Raw genomic sequence first — 16,956 nt, forward strand, 5'->3', positions numbered from 1 at the left:
TCCTACCTGTATTTGTCCAATAGCAACTATAGTTTTGAAACGTTTTGGACCCATTTGGCAGAATGAATACATCCCTGGACTATGCTCTGGGAGTTTGACAGTACCCAATGACAGATTTATATTGCTGTGTTGTGAGTGACCACTAACAATCAATTATTTTAGTTTAAGAATTGTCGCCGACTGTCGGGACAATGATATGGGTCCCATCTAACAGTGGTGATGTAATATTTATCAGTGGAGAGTCAGATATGATGCTAGTTGTGACATGTGAAGATGGTATTGTGCCTTTTGGCCTTTGTGGCTCTACTACAGTCCATTAACGCCAGGGGTGACTGAACGCCAGGGGGGGACCCAACGCCAGGGGGGACCCAACGCCGGGGGGACCCAACGCCGGGGGGGACCCAACACCGGGGGGACCCAACGCCGGGGGGGACCCAACACCAGGGGGGGACCCAACGCCAGGGGGGGACCCAACGCCGGGGGGGACCCAACGCCGGGGGGACCCAACGCCGGGGGGGGACCCAACGCCAGGGGGACCCAACGCCAGGGGGGACCCAACGCCGGGGGGGACCCAACGCCAGGGGGGGGACCCAACGCCAGGGGGGACCCAACGCCAGGGGGGACCCAACGCCAGGGGGGACCCAACACCAGGGGGGACCCTCTTCATTACAATGCAAGCTTGATGTTTTTTTTTCTAACAAGTGCCCACATTTCTTAGTCTCTTCCACAATTTCTTCCATTGTACTACAATTACATGGCAAATACTAAAAACATATGACAAAACAAACTCGGTGATCTTGAAGTCGATTTATTTAACAAAAACACATCTACAGAGAAAGAAGTGACTCAGCCAGACTACTTCTCCCCCTGTGGCTGATCAGGCATACTCCTGATGATGTCTGAATCCCCTGTGGACGATTTACAAAATAATTACAAGTTACATTCTATAAACCGGTCGTGAAAGAATAACAGTTTACACACACGACATGTGACAACATTTCACATTTGTCCCGTTTATCATGAAGAAAACCTCACCAGGGTCAATGATGGCCAGTGTACAGACTCTGAAGTACTTTCCACAGGCTGTGCCAAGCTCTATGTTGTTCCCACTGTAGTGGTGGACCCCAGTCTTAGCCAGCATAGCATAGTACTCTATCTCTGATTTCCTACAGGGAGAAGGGAAGAGTTCAAATCACTTTTAGGGTGGATTCACTGTAGTACAACATTGGTGCTGAGTTCAAATCACTTTTAGAGTGGATTCACTGTAGTACAATATCGGTGCTGAGTTCAAATCACTTTTAGAGTGGATTCACTGTAGTACAATATCGGTGCTGAGTTCAAATCACTTTTAGAGTGGATTCACTGTAGTACAACATCGGTGCTGAGTTCAAATCACTTTTAGAGTGGATTCACTGTAGTACAATATCGGTGCTGAGTTCCTATCACTTTTAGAGTGGATTCACTGTAGTACAATATCGGTGCTGAGTTCAAATCACTTTTAGGGTGGATTCACTGTAGTACAATATCGGTGCTGAGTTCATATCACTTTTAGAGTGGATTCACTGTAGTACAATATCGGTGCTGAGTTCAAATCACTTTTAGAGTGGATTCACTGTAGTACAATATCGGTGCTGAGTTCAAATCACTTTTAGAGTGGATTCACTGTAGTACAATATCGGTGCTGAGTTCAAATCACTTTTAGAGTGGATTCACTGTAGTACAATATCGGTGCTGAGCAGGACTGCATAACCTTCCCTGAGGGAAAGAGGCTTCTGTACCAGCCAAGTAGTAGCACACCCAATTCAAATAATCAGTCAGTTGAAATAAATTCATTAGGCTCTAATCTATAGATTTCACACAACTGTGAATACAGAGATTATGAATCTGTTGGTCACAGACACCTTAACAAAAAAGGTAGGGGCGTGGATAAGAACCAGTCAGTATCTGGTGTGACCACTATTTACCTCATGCAGGGCGACATCTCCTTCACATAGAGCTGATCAGGCTGTTGATTGTGGCCTGTGGAATGTTGGTCCCACTCCTCCTTCAATGGCTGTGCCAAAGTAGCTAGATATTGGCGGGAACTGGAACACAGTCGTACACTTCCATTCAGAGCATCCCAAACATGCTTAAAATGGGTGACATGTCTGGAGAGTATGCAGACCATCGAAGAACTGAGACATTTCCAGCTTCCAGGAATTGTGTACAGATTTCTTGCGACATGGGGCCATTCATCATCATGCTGAAACAATAGAGCCTCAGGATCTCATCACAGTATCTCTGTGTAATCAGATTGCTATCGTGTTTGTTGTCCGTAGCTTTGTGCCTGCCCATACTAGAACCCCACCTCCCCCACGAGGCAGTCTGTTCACAACGTTGACATTAGCAAACCCGCTCGACCACACAACGCCAAATGCACCGGGTACAGTTGAAACTGGGATTCATCCGTGAAGCGCGCACTTCTTCAGCGTGTCATTGGCCATCGAAGGTGACCATTTGCCCACCGAAGTCGGGTTTACGACGCCAAACTGCATTCAGGTAAAGAACTCTGGTGAGGACGACGAGCACGGAACTTAGATGAACTTCCCCTGAGACGGTTTCTGACAGTTTGTGTAGAAATTCTTCCATTTGTGCAAAACCCACAGTTTAATCAGCTGTCTGGGTGATTGGGCTCAGACGACCCCCCCCGCAGGTGAAGAAGCTGGATGTGGACGTCCTGGGTTGGCGTGGTTACACATGGTCAAATTGGACGTACTTCTCTGGCAACAGCTCTGTGGACATTCCCGCGGTCAGCATGCCAATTGCATGCTCCAATCAAAACATCTGTGGCTTTGTGACAAAACTGCACATTTTATAGAGTGGCCTTTTATTGTCCCCCCCTAGCACAAGGTGCACCTATGTAATGATCATGTTGTTTAATCAGCTTCTTGATATGCCACACCTGTCAGGTGAATAGATTATCTTTAGCGAAAGCAAAATGCTCACAACAGGGTTTAAAACATTTTTTAAAAAGTGAACACAATGTGAAAAAGCTTTTTTTTTGTGCGTATGGAAACTATCTGGACGGTCTTATTTCACTTCATGTCATGAGAAACAACACTTCACATGTTGCGTTTATATTGTTTTCGTTCCGTGTATTTACCTGAGGGCAGGTGTGTTGTTGGCCAGGATGACCAGCTTGGCTTTGCCCTGGCGGATCATCCTCTGAGTCTGTTTGTAGCCCAGTACGTATTTACCGCTCTTCATCACCAGCTGAAGCCGAGAGTTGATGGACTCCAGGGACTTTTTCTGGGGAGACAAACTGATTAGACGAGACCACGACTGTATAAATAGGATCACCCCGAGTGGCGCAGCGTCTCGGTGCTAGAGGAGTCACTACAGACCCTGGTTCGATTCCAGGCTGTATCACAACCTGCCGAGATTGGGGAGTCCCATAGGGCGGCGCACAATTGGCCCAACTTCGTTCGGGTTATGCCGTCTTTGTAAATAAGAATTTGTTCTTAATTGACATAGTTAAATAAAGGTTCAATTTAAAAAAAATGACAGAACACAAGGCAGTCCACGCATCATGTCAATATGAACCAGACCAGGCGAGGGCCCGGTTTCACAAAAGCATCTTACGACTAAGTTCATCGTTAGAACCTTCGTAGGAGCAATGTTAAATCTCCGAGCCGTTTCCAAAAAAATCAGCACTACTAAAGTTGTACTTAAACGCGAGTTATTTATCGACTGCCGCAGACCACACGTAGAACAGCTAAATGCGTCGTTACCTGCGTTCCCCCCCACCCCACTGCGTCACTTCATACACAGAAGATCTCGCTAAACATAGAATCATAGAAGTTGCCAATGTTTTTATAATTGTTACAAACAAGGGAAGGAAATATGCTTAAATGAAAACCGCGATGACTGCATTAAAGGTGAATAGGCTGCATACGGTATATGCTACACAGGCCTACATATTTCAATGATATCTAAGTCAATTTAATGTTAATTCAATGGGGTTTCATTTTACTATTTGGTCAAATGTATATGAATGGAGAAAGCTTACCCGAGATGAGCGCTGCCTTTATTACACATGCCTTAACGACGCACCTACCGAACGTTGTCGTGGTGTTTTTGGGAAAACGCATGATACATCTACCGAACTAGGAAAGATGCACCGTAAAGACACTCGTAACCCTAAAGTTCCTTCGCTAACGAGAAGCGCACCCTGCTTGGTCACTCACACTGGTATAAATGAACGATTTGAAAATAACATTTACCCATCACCGATTAAGTTTAAGGATGTGCACAAACATTTCTATAAATGAACGATTTTTTTTTCTCCAATCGCAAACTCACAGTTTTCTTAGTGGCCACCATGTCTGCAGTTTAGATGTTACTAGTGATTACAATCTTGCGTTGACATGAACCGGAGAGTTTCGTTAAACGCACAGCACCCTACACTGTCAGGGAGTTGAATGAAAGAAGGACCACAACTCCCAGACTACAGTGCGTGTGTTTGGAAAACTAATCATCGCGAGAAGTGGAATGAGATATGCAGCAGACTGGCACCAGATTTGAAAACATCTCAGTCCTAAACAAACACACACCGTTCATTACGAGGACGAGGAGACGGGCAGGTATACGGTACATCTCAGTTCATTACGAGGACTAGGAGACGGGCCGGTATACGGTACACCTCTTTGGAATGAATGTCCGACATTTCTAGCTACATTTGAGGTTTTCCTTTTGGCTCTGAAGTAAGTAAACAACACTAAGTGTCTTTCTGAAACAATAGCTAGGTAAGTAACGGTAGCTAGCTAGCTAGCGGGCTAATGGGTCTCTCTGGGGACAGAGGGGAGCCAGTGGACCCGGACTCAGTCCAGGTTTTTTTTTGGCGGTCGCTGTGTAGTTTTGAGCGGGTGAATGGTAGCCATGGAGATATCTAGACGGAACATTTTAAACCCCGAGCGAGGGGATTTAAACGCCGTTTATCAACGGCTCACGACAGCATAGCAACGATGGATTTGTTGTCACTGTCGACGATAGTTAGCTTCTGGTTGTTTTTGTTTTATCCACTTGGAAAGTCGCTACTCTCATAACCTGTTAGCTATTGACCACTTCTTTTTTTTTTTTATTGTTTTTTTTTAGATATAGTCAGCTAGATAGATATATTTGTATTTTCCAGAATTGAGTACACGTTACATGTTTGTCCAATTGTCTAATTTTAGCTAGCTAGCTAGCTACATTAACTTAGGGTTAACGTTAGCAAACTAGCTTACAACAAAAGTGGCTTAACACTTTGTTTTTGTCTAACTGCATTGTTTTTCTATGTCCTCTCACAGATCAGTTTGAAACACCAGACCAGTCACCTGGTGAATATTTGTGTTTCTACATCTGAAAGGGAGTATGGAGCAGTGTCTCAGACCAGATGTCAATTTCCACAAAGACCAGCAATATGGAGCTTGTCAAGACAGTGGATACCTGGACAGTGGTTACAGCTCTAAAATTGAGTTCGGAGACGATTTTAACCTCTCACGGTGTTGTTCTTCAGACGGTTTTCATGAAACGCCTAAAGAGAACGTTTCACAGAAATGCGAACCTCTGTCACCCAGCAAGAACAGACAAAAGAGGGCGTCAGAAGTCCACAGAGAGACATTCTGAAGAACGGCTGGTGTGAAACTCCTAAAGTATCCAGGAGAGAGCCGTTGCTGAGACGGCGTCTCCTTATGTCTAAATCTGCCACCGAGGGTAAAACTACAGACGATACAGAAACACCATGCACTAAAAGGACAGACTCGTCAGCGAATGGGAGAACTGAACACTGCTCAAATGTGGTCTTTGACTCACCAGATACCTTTACTATTGGAGCTTTGGCTACAAGCACTTTAAAACCAGAAGATGTGCTTCTCTCCGGCAGGAAACTGCGCCTCCTCTTCTCTCTTGTAAAAACCTCAACACTTGAAGATGGTAAATGCAACATGACCAACGTCACTCTCTTTGAGAGAAAGGCGTTTGCTACGTCGCTCTCAGATGCAGACCTGGGAGAGAGCAGTGTCCTCTCAGACCTCTCTACCACTGATATGCTGGAAACCCCACACTGTAACAGAATAACACCCTCGGTGAAAGACAATTTCCAGACTCCAGTCAACAACAGCGTAGCGGCTGACCTCTCAGACAGCCTGAGTATCCTGAGCACCCCTACTCCTAAATACCACTTTGACACCCCCTCCTCCACCCCTACTCATAAACACTATGACCGCTCTGTGTCTGAGGACAGCGGCTTCAGCTCCTTGGCTCTGGATAAATCCCAGGACTCCACGCTAGACAATGATGGTTCCTTCCAGGAGATGCTGCTGTCGTCATCAGGTAGCTCCAGGTGCAAGGAGACCCCCAGCAGGCTGGCTGAGATGAAGAGGAGGTAGGCTCCATAGCTTTTTGACTTCCATTGAACGACCTAGAACAGTGTTTGTCATCGCCAATCCTTGTACCCTCAACAGTGTGTGTGTATGTATATGTATATATATATACACACACACACACACACAAATGTGTGCTGTTGGGGGGGTACTCAAGGACTGGAGTTGAGAAACATTGCCTTAGAACGTTTCAGTGTTGTATATTTATGGCGTTTTGTAGCTAATTATTGTAATATTTAATCATTTTAGTTGTACTTGGTGTAATTCAGTTTGTTGCTTGTTTCTGTAACCGATGTGAAATGGCTAGCTAGTTAGCGGTGGTGCGCGCTAATAGCGTTTCAATCGGTGACGTCACTCGCTATGAGACCTTGAAGTAGTTGTTCCCCTTGCTCTGCAAGGGCCGCGGCTTTTTGTGGAGCGATGGGTAACGATGCTAACGATGCTTCGAGGGTGACTGTTGTCGATGTGTGCAGAGGGTCCCTGGTTCGAGCCCAGGTTGGGGCGAGGAGAGGGACGGAAGCTAGACTGTTACACTTCCAGGTTTTTCTTTTTGTAAAGTTATTTATGAAGTTTAAAAAATAAAAATAAATGATCATCAGGTCCAGACTGGAACGCCAGCGTCGCCTCTCCACTCTCCGAGAGGGGGGTTCCCAGTCTGAGGGGGACCGGGACGTGAGGAACCTGGCAGCCCACAGAGCTCATCGCAGAGAGAAGAACCTGATATCCCAGGGACATCTGGAGCGCGGCATCTTCAAAGAGGATGACGACAGTGACGTCTTCCTGGATGTGACGCCGCCGAAAACAACCACTGCTAAGCTAGAGGACCTGTCCTTCACGCCGGCCCTACAGATGGTCCAGGCCATGTCCCAGAGGACATCCAGGATGTTGCTGGAGCACACCAGTCTGGAGGAACTGCTGAGGGTCTCTGAGAAGGAGACCTTCAGGACCGACATGCCCCTGGCTGGGCTGATCGGCAGGAAGATGGGCCTGGGGAAGGTAGACATCTTTACTGAGCTAAAGAAGAAGAATCTCAGACACATCCTGGCTAAGATCCTCAATCAGCTGTCCTCTGAAGATGTCTATAGGTGAGGGTTTTATACACTACCTCCAGAAAGTATTCATACCCCTTGACTTATTCCACATTTTGTTGTTACAGCCTGAATTCTAAATTGATTTTTTTTTTTCTCTCTCTCACAATACACCATAATGACCAGTGAAAACATGTTTTTAGAAATTGTAGCAAATTTATAGAAAATTTTAAATACAGATATCTCATTTACATATGTATTCACACTCCTCTGAGTCGATACTTTGTAGAAGCAACTCTCGCGGCGGATACAGCTTTTGAGTCTCGTCTTGGGTATGTCTGTCAGCTTTGCACATCTGGATTTTTATTCCTTGTTTCCATCTGTCCGTTCTCTCCCATAAAGCCCAGATTGGTGAAGTACTGTAGAGACTGTTGTCCTTCTAGAAGGTTCTCTTCCATCTCAGCCAAGGGGTTCATGGTGACTTCTTGTCCGGTTGCTCAGTTTGTTCGGACGGCCAGCTCTAGACAGAGTCTAGGTAGTTCCGTATTTTTCAATTTCCTAATGACGGAGACCACTGTACATTTTACATTTTAGTCATTTAGCAGACGCTCTTATCCAGAGCGACTTACAGTAGTGAATGCATACGTTTCAAAAAAAAAAAAAATCTCCGTACTGGTCCCCCGTGGGAATAGAACCCACAACCCTGGCGTTGCGAACACCATGCTCTACCAACAGAGCTACACGGGACTGTACTCTTGTAAACTTTCAACACTCAAATTGTTTTATACCCTTTCCCCAGATATATGGCTCATCACGGCTCTCTACAGACAGTTCCTTGGACTTCATGGTATAGTTCCTGCTCTGATATAACCGGTCAACCCTGGGACCTTATATAGACAGGTGTGTTTCTCTCTAAATCATGTCCAAACCATTGAATTGGATACAGGTGGACTCCAATCAAGTTGTAGCGACGTCTCACGGATGATCTACGGAAAATCTGATGCAACCTGAGCTCAATTTGGAGTGTCATAAAACAAAGGGGTCTGAATACTTAAGTAAATAAGATTTCTGTATTTCATTTTTATAAAATGTGGACAGATTTGAAAACATGTTTTCACTTTGTCATTTTGTTGAGGGGGTTATTGTGTGCAAATGGGTGAGGAAACAATACATTTTGAATTCAGGCTGTAACACAACAAAAATGTGGAATAAGTCCAGGGGTCTATGAATACTTTCTGAAGGCAGTGTGATACAGATTTACTGACGTGTGTGTGACATATGGAAACACTTATCTCCCTCACTAGCTTTAAGCACCAGCTATCAGAGCAGCTCACAGATCACTGCACCTGTACATAGCCCATCTATAATTTAGCCCAAACTACTACCTCTTCCCCTACTGTATTTATTTTATTTATTTTGCTCCTTTGCACCATATTATTTATATTTTATCTCTGAACTTTCTTCAAACTACAAATCTACCATTCCAGTGTTTTTCTTGCTATACTTTATTTACTTTGCCACCATGGCATTTTATTGCCTTTACCTCCCTTATCTCACCTCATTTGCTCACATTGTATATAGACTTATTTTTCTACTGTATCATTGATTGTATGTTGTTTTACTCCATGTGTAACTCTGTGTTTTTGTATGTTGTCGAACTGCTTTGCTTTATCTTGGCCAGGTCGCAATTGTAAATGAGAACTTGTTCTCAACTTGCCTACCTGGTTAAATAAAGGTGAAATAAAATAAATAAATATGTAATCAAAACGCTTGCTAGAACATTATATAACACATCATTGTCATGACATTGTTGCGTGTGTTCTGCTGGTCTACAGGGTTGGTCAGGTGTCCCATAGCTGGAATGAGATCATAGTTCAGAACAAGATGTCCAGCCGCAGGAGGAGAGACTACCTGAAGGACGTCAAGGCAGCTCTGGAGGTGAGGTTGTCGCCTGTAACCGTGTTTCAGCATTGATATAGAGAAGCGCTATGTCTGGGCCCGTATTATTAGTGTCACAGTGGGAGTGCCTGAACTAGGATCAGGCCCCATCTGTCCGTGTAGTCTTGTTCATTAGGATCTAGGATCAGGTCCATGTAGTTTTATTCATTAGGATCAGGTCCCATCTGTCCATGTAGTCTTGTTCATTAGGATCAGGTCCATGTAGTCATTAGGGTCTAGGATCAGGTCCATGTAGTCATTAGGGTCTAGGATCAGGTCCATGTAGTCAGTAGGGTCTAGGATCAGGTCCATGTAGTCTTAGTCATTAGGGTCTAGGATCAGGTCCATGTAGTCAGTAGGGTCTAGGATCAGGTCCGTGTAGTCAGTAGGGTCTAGGATCAGGTCCGTGTAGTCAGTAGGGTCTAGGATCAGGTCCGTGTAGGGTCTAGGATCAGGTCCATGTAGTCTTAGTCAGTAGGGTCTAGGATCAGGTCCATGTAGTCAGTAGGGTCTAGGATCAGGTCCATGTAGCCAGTAGGGTCTAGGATCAGGTCCATGTAGGGTCTAGGATCAGGTCCATGTAGGGTCTAGAATCAGGTCCATGTAGTCTTAGTCAGTAGGGTCTAGGATCAGGTCCATGTAGCCAGTAGGGTCTAGGATCAGGTCCATGTAGGGTCTAGGATCAGTTCCATGTAGTCTTAGTCAGTAGGGTCTAGGATCAGGTCCATGTAGCCAGTAGGGTCTAGGATCAGGTCCGTGTAGTCAGTAGGGTCTAGGATCAGGTCCGTGTAGGGTCTAGGATCAGGTCCATGTAGTCTTAGTCAGTAGGGTCTAGGATCAGGTCCATGTAGTCAGTAGGGTCTAGGATCAGGTCCATGTAGCCAGTAGGGTCTAGGATCAGGTCCATGTAGGGTCTAGGATCAGGTCCATGTAGGGTCTAGAATCAGGTCCATGTAGTCTTAGTCAGTAGGGTCTAGGATCAGGTCCATGTAGCCAGTAGGGTCTAGGATCAGGTCCATGTAGGGTCTAGGATCAGTTCCATGTAGTCTTAGTCAGTAGGGTCTAGGATCAGGTCCATGTAGCCAGTAGGGTCTAGGATCAGGTCTGTGTAGTCATTAGGGTCAGGTCCATGTAGTCAGTAGGTTCTAGGATCAGGTCCATGTAGCCAGTCGGGTCTAGGATCAGGTCCGTGTAGCCAGTAGGGTCTAGGATCAGGTCCATGTAGGGTCTAGGATCAGGTCCATGTAGTCTTAGCCAGTAGGGTCTAGGATCGGGTCCATGTAGCCAGTAGGGTCTAGGATCAGGTCCATGTAGGGTCTAGGATCAGGTCCATGTAGCCAGTAGGGTCTAGGATCAGGTCCGTGTAGCCAGTAGGGTCCAGGATCAGGTCCATGTAGCCAGTAGGGTCTAGGATCAGGTCCATGTAGGGTCTAGGATCAGTTCCATGTAGTCTTAGTCAGTAGGGTCTAGGATCAGGTCCATGTAGTCTTAGTCAGTAGGGTCTAGGATCAGGTCCATGTAGCCAGTAGGGTCTAGGATCAGGTCCGTGTAGCCAGTAGGGTCTAGGATCAGGTCCATGTAGCCAGTAGAGTCTAGGATCAGGTCCATGTAGCCAGTAGAGTCTAGGATCAGGTCCATGTAGCCAGTAGAGTCTAGGGTCAGGTCCGTGTAGTCAGTAGGGTCTAGGGTCAGGTCCGTGTAGTCAGTAGGGTCTAGGGTCAGGTCCGTGTAGTCAGTAGGGTCTAGGGTCAGGTCCGTGTAGGGTCTAGGGTCAGGTCCATGGAGTCTTAGTCAGTAGGGTCTAGGATCAGGTCCATGTAGCCAGTAGGGTCTAGGATCAGGTCTGTGTAGTCATTAGGGTCAGGTCCATGTAGTCAGTAGGTTCTAGGATCAGGTCCATGTAGCCAGTCGGGTCTAGGATCAGGTCCGTGTAGCCAGTAGGGTCTAGGATCAGGTCCATGTAGGGTCTAGGATCAGGTCCATGTAGTCTTAGCCAGTAGGGTCTAGGATCGGGTCCATGTAGCCAGTAGGGTCTAGGATCAGGTCCATGTAGGGTCTAGGATCAGGTCCATGTAGCCAGTAGGGTCTAGGATCAGGTCCGTGTAGCCAGTAGGGTCCAGGATCAGGTCCATGTAGCCAGTAGGGTCTAGGATCAGGTCCATGTAGGGTCTAGGATCAGTTCCATGTAGTCTTAGTCAGTAGGGTCTAGGATCAGGTCCATGTAGTCTTAGTCAGTAGGGTCTAGGATCAGGTCCATGTAGCCAGTAGGGTCTAGGATCAGGTCCGTGTAGCCAGTAGGGTCTAGGATCAGGTCCGTGTAGTCAGTAGGGTCTAGGGTCAGGTCCGTGTAGTCAGTAGGGTCTAGGGTCAGGTCCGTGTAGTCAGTAGGGTCTAGGGTCAGGTCCGTGTAGGGTCTAGGGTCAGGTCCATGGAGTCTTAGTCAGTAGGGTCTAGGGTCAGGTCCGTGTAGCCAGTAGGGTCTAGGATCAGGTCCGTGTAGTCAGTAGGGTCTAGGGTCAGGTCCGTGTAGTCAGTAGGGTCTAGGATCAGGTCCGTGTAGTCAGTAGGGTCTAGGGTCAGGTCCGTGTAGTCAGTAGGGTCTAGGGTCAGGTCCGTGTAGCCAGCAGAGAACTGGAAGGAGAGACGGCCAAAGGAGGAATTGGCTTTGGGGGTAACCAGAGAGATATACCTGCATGGAGCGCGTGCTACAGGTGGGTGCTGCTATGGTGACCAGTGAGCGGAGATAAGGCGGGACTTTACCTAGCAGGGTCTTGTAGATGACCTGGAGCCAGTGGGTTTGGCGACGAGTATGAAGCGAAGGCCAGCCAACGAGAGCGTACAGGTCACAGTGGTGGGTAGTAAATGGGGCTTTGGTGACAAAACGGATGGCACTGTGATAGACTGCATCCAGTTTATTGAGTAGGGTATTGGAGGCTATTTTTTAAATGACATCGTCGAGGATCGGTAGGATGGTCAGTTTTACGAGGGTATGTTTGGCAGCATGAGTGAAGGATGCTTTCTTGCGAAATAGGAAGCCAATTATAGATTTAACTTTGGATTGGAGATGTTTGATGTGAGTCTGGAAGGAGAGTTTACAGTCTAACCAGACACCTAGGTATTTGTAGTTGTCCACAAATTCTAAGTCAGAACCGTCCAGAGTAGTGATGCTGGACAGGCGGGCAGGTGCAGGCAGCGATCGGTTGAAGAGCATGCATTTAGTTTTACTTGTATTTAAGAGCAGTTGAAGGCCACGGAAGGAGAGTTGTATGGCATTGAAGCTCGTCTGGAGGGTTGTTAAGTGTCCAAAGAAGAGCCAGATGTATACAGAATGGTGTCGCCTGCGTAGAGATGGATCAGAGTCTCACCAGCAGCAAGAGCGACATCATTGATGTATACTGAGAAAAGAGTTGGCCCAAGAATTGAACCCTGTGGTACCCCCATAGAGACTGCCAGAGGCCCGGACAACAGGCCCTCCAATTTGACACATTGAACTCTATCAGAGAAGTAGTTGGTGAACCAGGCGAGGCAGTCATTTGAGAAACCAAGGCTATCGAGTCTGCCGATGAGGATGTGGTGATTGACAGAGCCGAAAGCCTTGGCCAGGTCAATAAGTACGGCAGCACAGTTTCTTATCGATGGCGGTTACGATATCGTTTAGGACCTTGAGCGTGGCTGAGGTGCACCCATGACCAGCTCTGAAACCAGATTGCATAGCATGTAGTCTGATTCATTAGGATCAGGTTCACGTAGTCGTTAGGGTCTAGGATCAGGTCCGCGTAGTCGTTAGGGTCTAGGATCAGGTCCGCGTAGTCGTTAGGGTCTAGGATCAGGTCCGTGTAGTCGTTAGGGTCTAGGATCAGGTCCGCGTAGTCGTTAGGGTCTAGGATCAGGTCCGCGTAGTCGTTAGGGTCTAGGATCAGGTCCGCGTAGTCGTTAGGGTCTAGGATCAGGTCCGCGTAGTCGTTAGGGTCTAGGATCAGGTCCGCGTAGTCGTTAGGGTCTAGGATCAGGTCCGCGTAGTCGTTAGGGTCTAGGATCAGGTCCGCGTAGTCGTTAGGGTCTAGGATCAGGTCCGCGTAGTCGTTAGGGTCTAGGATCAGGTCCGCGTAGTCGTTAGGGTCTAGGATCAGGTCCGCGTAGTCGTTAGGGTCTAGGATCAGGTCCGCGTAGTCGTTAGGGTCTAGGATCAGGTCCGCGTAGTCGTTAGGGTCTAGGATCAGGTCCGCGTAGTCGTTAGGGTCTAGGATCAGGTCCGCGTAGTCGTTAGGGTCTAGGATCAGGTCCGCGTAGTCGTTAGGGTCTAGGATCAGGTAGTCGTTAGGGTCTAGGATCAGGTAGTCGTTAGGGTCTAGGATCAGGTCCGTGTAGCCAGTAGGGTCTAGGATCAGGTCCGTGTAGTGTCTAGGATCAGGTCCGTGTAGCCAGTAGGGTCTAGGATCAGGTCCATGTAGTCTTAGCCAGTAGGGTCTAGGATCAGGTCCGTGTAGTCTTAGCCAGTAGGGTCTAGGATCAGGTCCGTGTAGTCTTAGTCATTAGGGTCTAGGATCAGGTCCATGTAGGGTCTAGGATCAGGTCCATGTAGGGTCTAGGATCAGGTCCGTGTAGTCTTAGCCAGTAGGGTCTAGGATCAGGTCCGTGTAGTCTTAGCCAGTAGGGTCTAAAAGGACAAACTGATCCTAGATCACCACTCCTACTGAGACACTTTATGAATATCGCTCCAGTCAGATTTTCATTATATATTTACTACAGGGCTACTTTCACCAACACTGTTCATTTCCTGTGTGTGTGTGTGCAGCTTGGCAGTGCAGTCCACGTCCCTGATGCAGAGACCAGGTTGACCCTGCTGAGCCGGTCTGTCCTGAAGTCAGTCCAGGCCCAGTCCAGGACCCCCAGTACCAGCATCCGTGGTACCCCCCAGTCAGGAACGGCCACTTTAACCCCCGTCCAGCACAACTCAGCCAGCAAACAGAACCTGTTCATACAGGTGAGTCCAGGCCCAGTCCAGGACCCCCAGTACCAGCACAACTCAGCCAGCAAACAGGACCTGTTCATACAGGTGAGTCCAGGCCCAGTCCAGGACCCCCAGTACCAGCACAACTCAGCCAGCAAACAGGACCTGTTCATACAGGTGAGTCCAGGCCCAGTCCAGGACCCCCGTCCAGCACAACTCAGCCAGCAAACAGGACCTGTTCATACAGGTGAGTCCAGGCCCAGTCCAGGACCCCCAGTACCAGCACAACTCAGCCAGCAAACAGAACCTGTTCATTCAGGTGAGTCCAGGCCCAGTCCAGGACCCCCGGCCAGCAAACAGAAGCCCAGTAAGTTTATCAAATCAGCCAAATGTGGATCCCTCCGTGTAGACAAGGACACTAGCTCTAATGTTGTATTGTGGATCCCTCCGTGTAGACAAGGACACTAGCTCTAATGTTGTATTGTGGATCCCTCCGTGTAGACAAGGACACTAGCTCTAATGTTGTATTGTGGATCCCTCCGTGTAGACAAGGACACTAGCTCTAATGTTGTATTGTGGATCCCTCCGTGTAGACAAGGACACTAGCTCTAATGTTGTATTGTGGTTCCCTCCGTGTAGACAAGGACACTAGCTCTAATGTTGTATTGTGGTTCCCTCCGTGTAGACAAGGACACTAGCTCTAATGTTGTATTGTGGATCCCTCCGTGTAGACAAGGACACTAGCTCTAATGTTGTATTGTGGATCCCTCCGTGTAGACAAGGACACTAGCTCTAATGTTGTATTGTGGATCCCTCCGTGTAGACAAGGACACTAGCTCTAATGTTGTATTGTGGATCCCTCCGTGTAGACAAGGACACTAGCTCTAATGTTGTATTGTGGATCCCTCCGTGTAGACAAGGACACTAGCTCTAATGTTGTATTGTGGATCCCTCCGTGTAGACAAGGACACTAGCTCTAATGTTGTATTGTGGATCCCTCCGTGTAGACAAGGACACTAGCTCTAATGTTGTATTGTGGATCCCTCCGTGTAGACAAGGACACTAGCTCTAATGTTGTATTGTGGATCCCTCCGTGTAGACAAGGACACTAGCTCTAATGTTGTATTGTGGATCCCTCCGTGTAGACAAGGACACTAGCTCTAATGTTGTATTGTGGATCCCTCCGTGTAGACAAGGACACTAGCTCTAATGTTGTATTGTGGATCCCTCCGTGTAGACAAGGACACTAGCTCTAATGTTGTATTGTGGATCCCTCCGTGTAGACAAGGACACTAGCTCTAATGTTGTATTGTGGATCCCTCCGTGTAGACAAGGACACTAGCTCTAATGTTGTATTGTGGATCCCTCCGTGTAGACAAGGACACTAGCTCTAATGTTGTATTGTGGATCCCTCCGTGTAGACAAGGACACTAGCTCTAATGTTGTATTGTGGATCCCTCCGTGTAGACAAGGACACTAGCTCTAATGTTGTATTGTGGATCCCTCCGTGTAGACAAGGACACTAGCTCTAATGTTGTATTGTGGATCCCTCCGTGTAGACAAGGACACTAGCTCTAATGTTGTATTGTGGATCCCTCCGTGTAGACAAGGACACTAGCTCTAATGTTGTATTGTGGATCCCTCCGTGTAGACAAGGACACTAGCTCTAATGTTGTATTGTGGATCCCTCCGTGTAGACAAGGACACTAGCTCTAATGTTGTATTGTGGATCCCTCCGTGTAGACAAGGACACTAGCTCTAATGTTGTATTGTGGATCCCTCCGTGTAGACAAGGACACTAGCTCTAATGTTGTATTGTGGATCCCTCCGTGTAGACAAGGACACTAGCTCTAATGTTGTATTGTGGATCCCTCCGTGTAGACAAGGACACTAGCTCTAATGTTGTATTGTGGATCCCTCCGTGTAGACAAGGACACTAGCTCTAATCTCTGTTTATATTGTGTTCCGTCCTCCTAGGTGGCCAAAACCCTCTTCACTGACGAATGTCTGAAGCCCTGCCCTCGATGCCGCCACCCTGCTAGGTGTCACTCTGTGAAAATGGAGGGTGTTTGTAGCAGCGTCGACTGCGGCTTCCAGTTCTGTACCAGCTGCCTTTGTGCCTTCCACGGGTCCAAAGAATGCGCCAGCCTGTCGGCCAAACGACGCAGCAAGAAGGACGTTCTTCCCGGGAGCGCTCAGAGCAAACGCAATGTCAGGAGATTGTGAATGTGTTTTTTTATGTGTAGTTGTTTTTGTAATTATTTGTACTTCCTGTTCCCCTTTTTTTTTTAAATTTGTTTAGCTTGGATGTGTTTTTAATTATGGGTCGGAGAGGAGCACTGCCAGTAGAATCGATCAGAGATGAAATGGTTACTGAATGCTGGGCTCCTCCCGAGCTAATTCATTGACGTACAAGAATGTTGTCTCTCTCTTCCCAACTGAATTTTCATGGGTTTTATATGAATGTTTCTGTATACTACTGTATATTGTCTACATTTACACACATTTATTTTAATAAAGTTGTACTTTTTACATATTTATTTGACGTTGTCTCATAGGCATGTGAACAAGGACATAGGACAAATATTAATTGAATTCAGCTCAGCGTTCAATACCATAGTTCCCTCCAAGCTCATCG

The 16,956-nt window shown here is 47.1% G+C and overlaps 2 protein-coding genes across 7 annotated transcripts; one reads left to right on the forward strand and one right to left on the reverse strand.

The window, feature by feature from the left end:
• Positions 1-792: 792 nt before the first annotated feature.
• On the reverse strand, positions 793-4,477 carry LOC106597426 (60S ribosomal protein L30). 4 transcript variants are annotated; one of them, XM_045711602.1, is made up of 5 exons: positions 4,342-4,461; positions 3,143-3,288; positions 1,965-2,084; positions 1,036-1,166; positions 793-908 (listed from the first exon to the last, which is right to left on the reverse strand). In XM_045711602.1, the coding sequence occupies exons 1-5, from the start codon at positions 4,360-4,362 to the stop codon at positions 856-858; spliced, it is 471 nt and encodes a 156-aa protein (XP_045567558.1). In that variant the 5' UTR covers positions 4,363-4,461; the 3' UTR covers positions 793-855. The 4 variants fall into 4 exon arrangements, with proteins under 4 accessions (XP_045567558.1, XP_045567559.1, XP_014044096.1 ...); XM_045711603.1 differs by lacking the exon at positions 4,342-4,461 and adding an exon at positions 4,049-4,288; XM_014188621.2 differs by lacking the exon at positions 1,965-2,084 and having other exon boundaries at positions 4,342-4,477.
• LOC106572889 (F-box only protein 43) lies at positions 4,312-16,854 on the forward strand. 3 transcript variants are annotated; one of them, XM_045711600.1, is made up of 6 exons: positions 4,312-4,742; positions 5,328-6,403; positions 7,001-7,486; positions 9,265-9,367; positions 14,163-14,495; positions 16,296-16,854. In XM_045711600.1, the coding sequence occupies exons 2-6, from the start codon at positions 5,577-5,579 to the stop codon at positions 16,542-16,544; spliced, it is 1,998 nt and encodes a 665-aa protein (XP_045567556.1). In that variant the 5' UTR covers positions 4,312-4,742; positions 5,328-5,576; the 3' UTR covers positions 16,545-16,854. The 3 variants fall into 3 exon arrangements, with proteins under 3 accessions (XP_045567556.1, XP_014002947.2, XP_045567557.1); XM_014147472.2 differs by having other exon boundaries at positions 14,163-14,351; XM_045711601.1 differs by lacking the exon at positions 4,312-4,742 and having other exon boundaries at positions 4,777-6,403.
• Positions 16,855-16,956: the final 102 nt, after the last annotated feature.

This window comes from Salmo salar, unplaced genomic scaffold, assembly GCF_905237065.1.
Source record: "Salmo salar unplaced genomic scaffold, Ssal_v3.1, whole genome shotgun sequence".
Taxonomy (NCBI): Eukaryota; Metazoa; Chordata; class Actinopteri; order Salmoniformes; family Salmonidae; genus Salmo; species Salmo salar.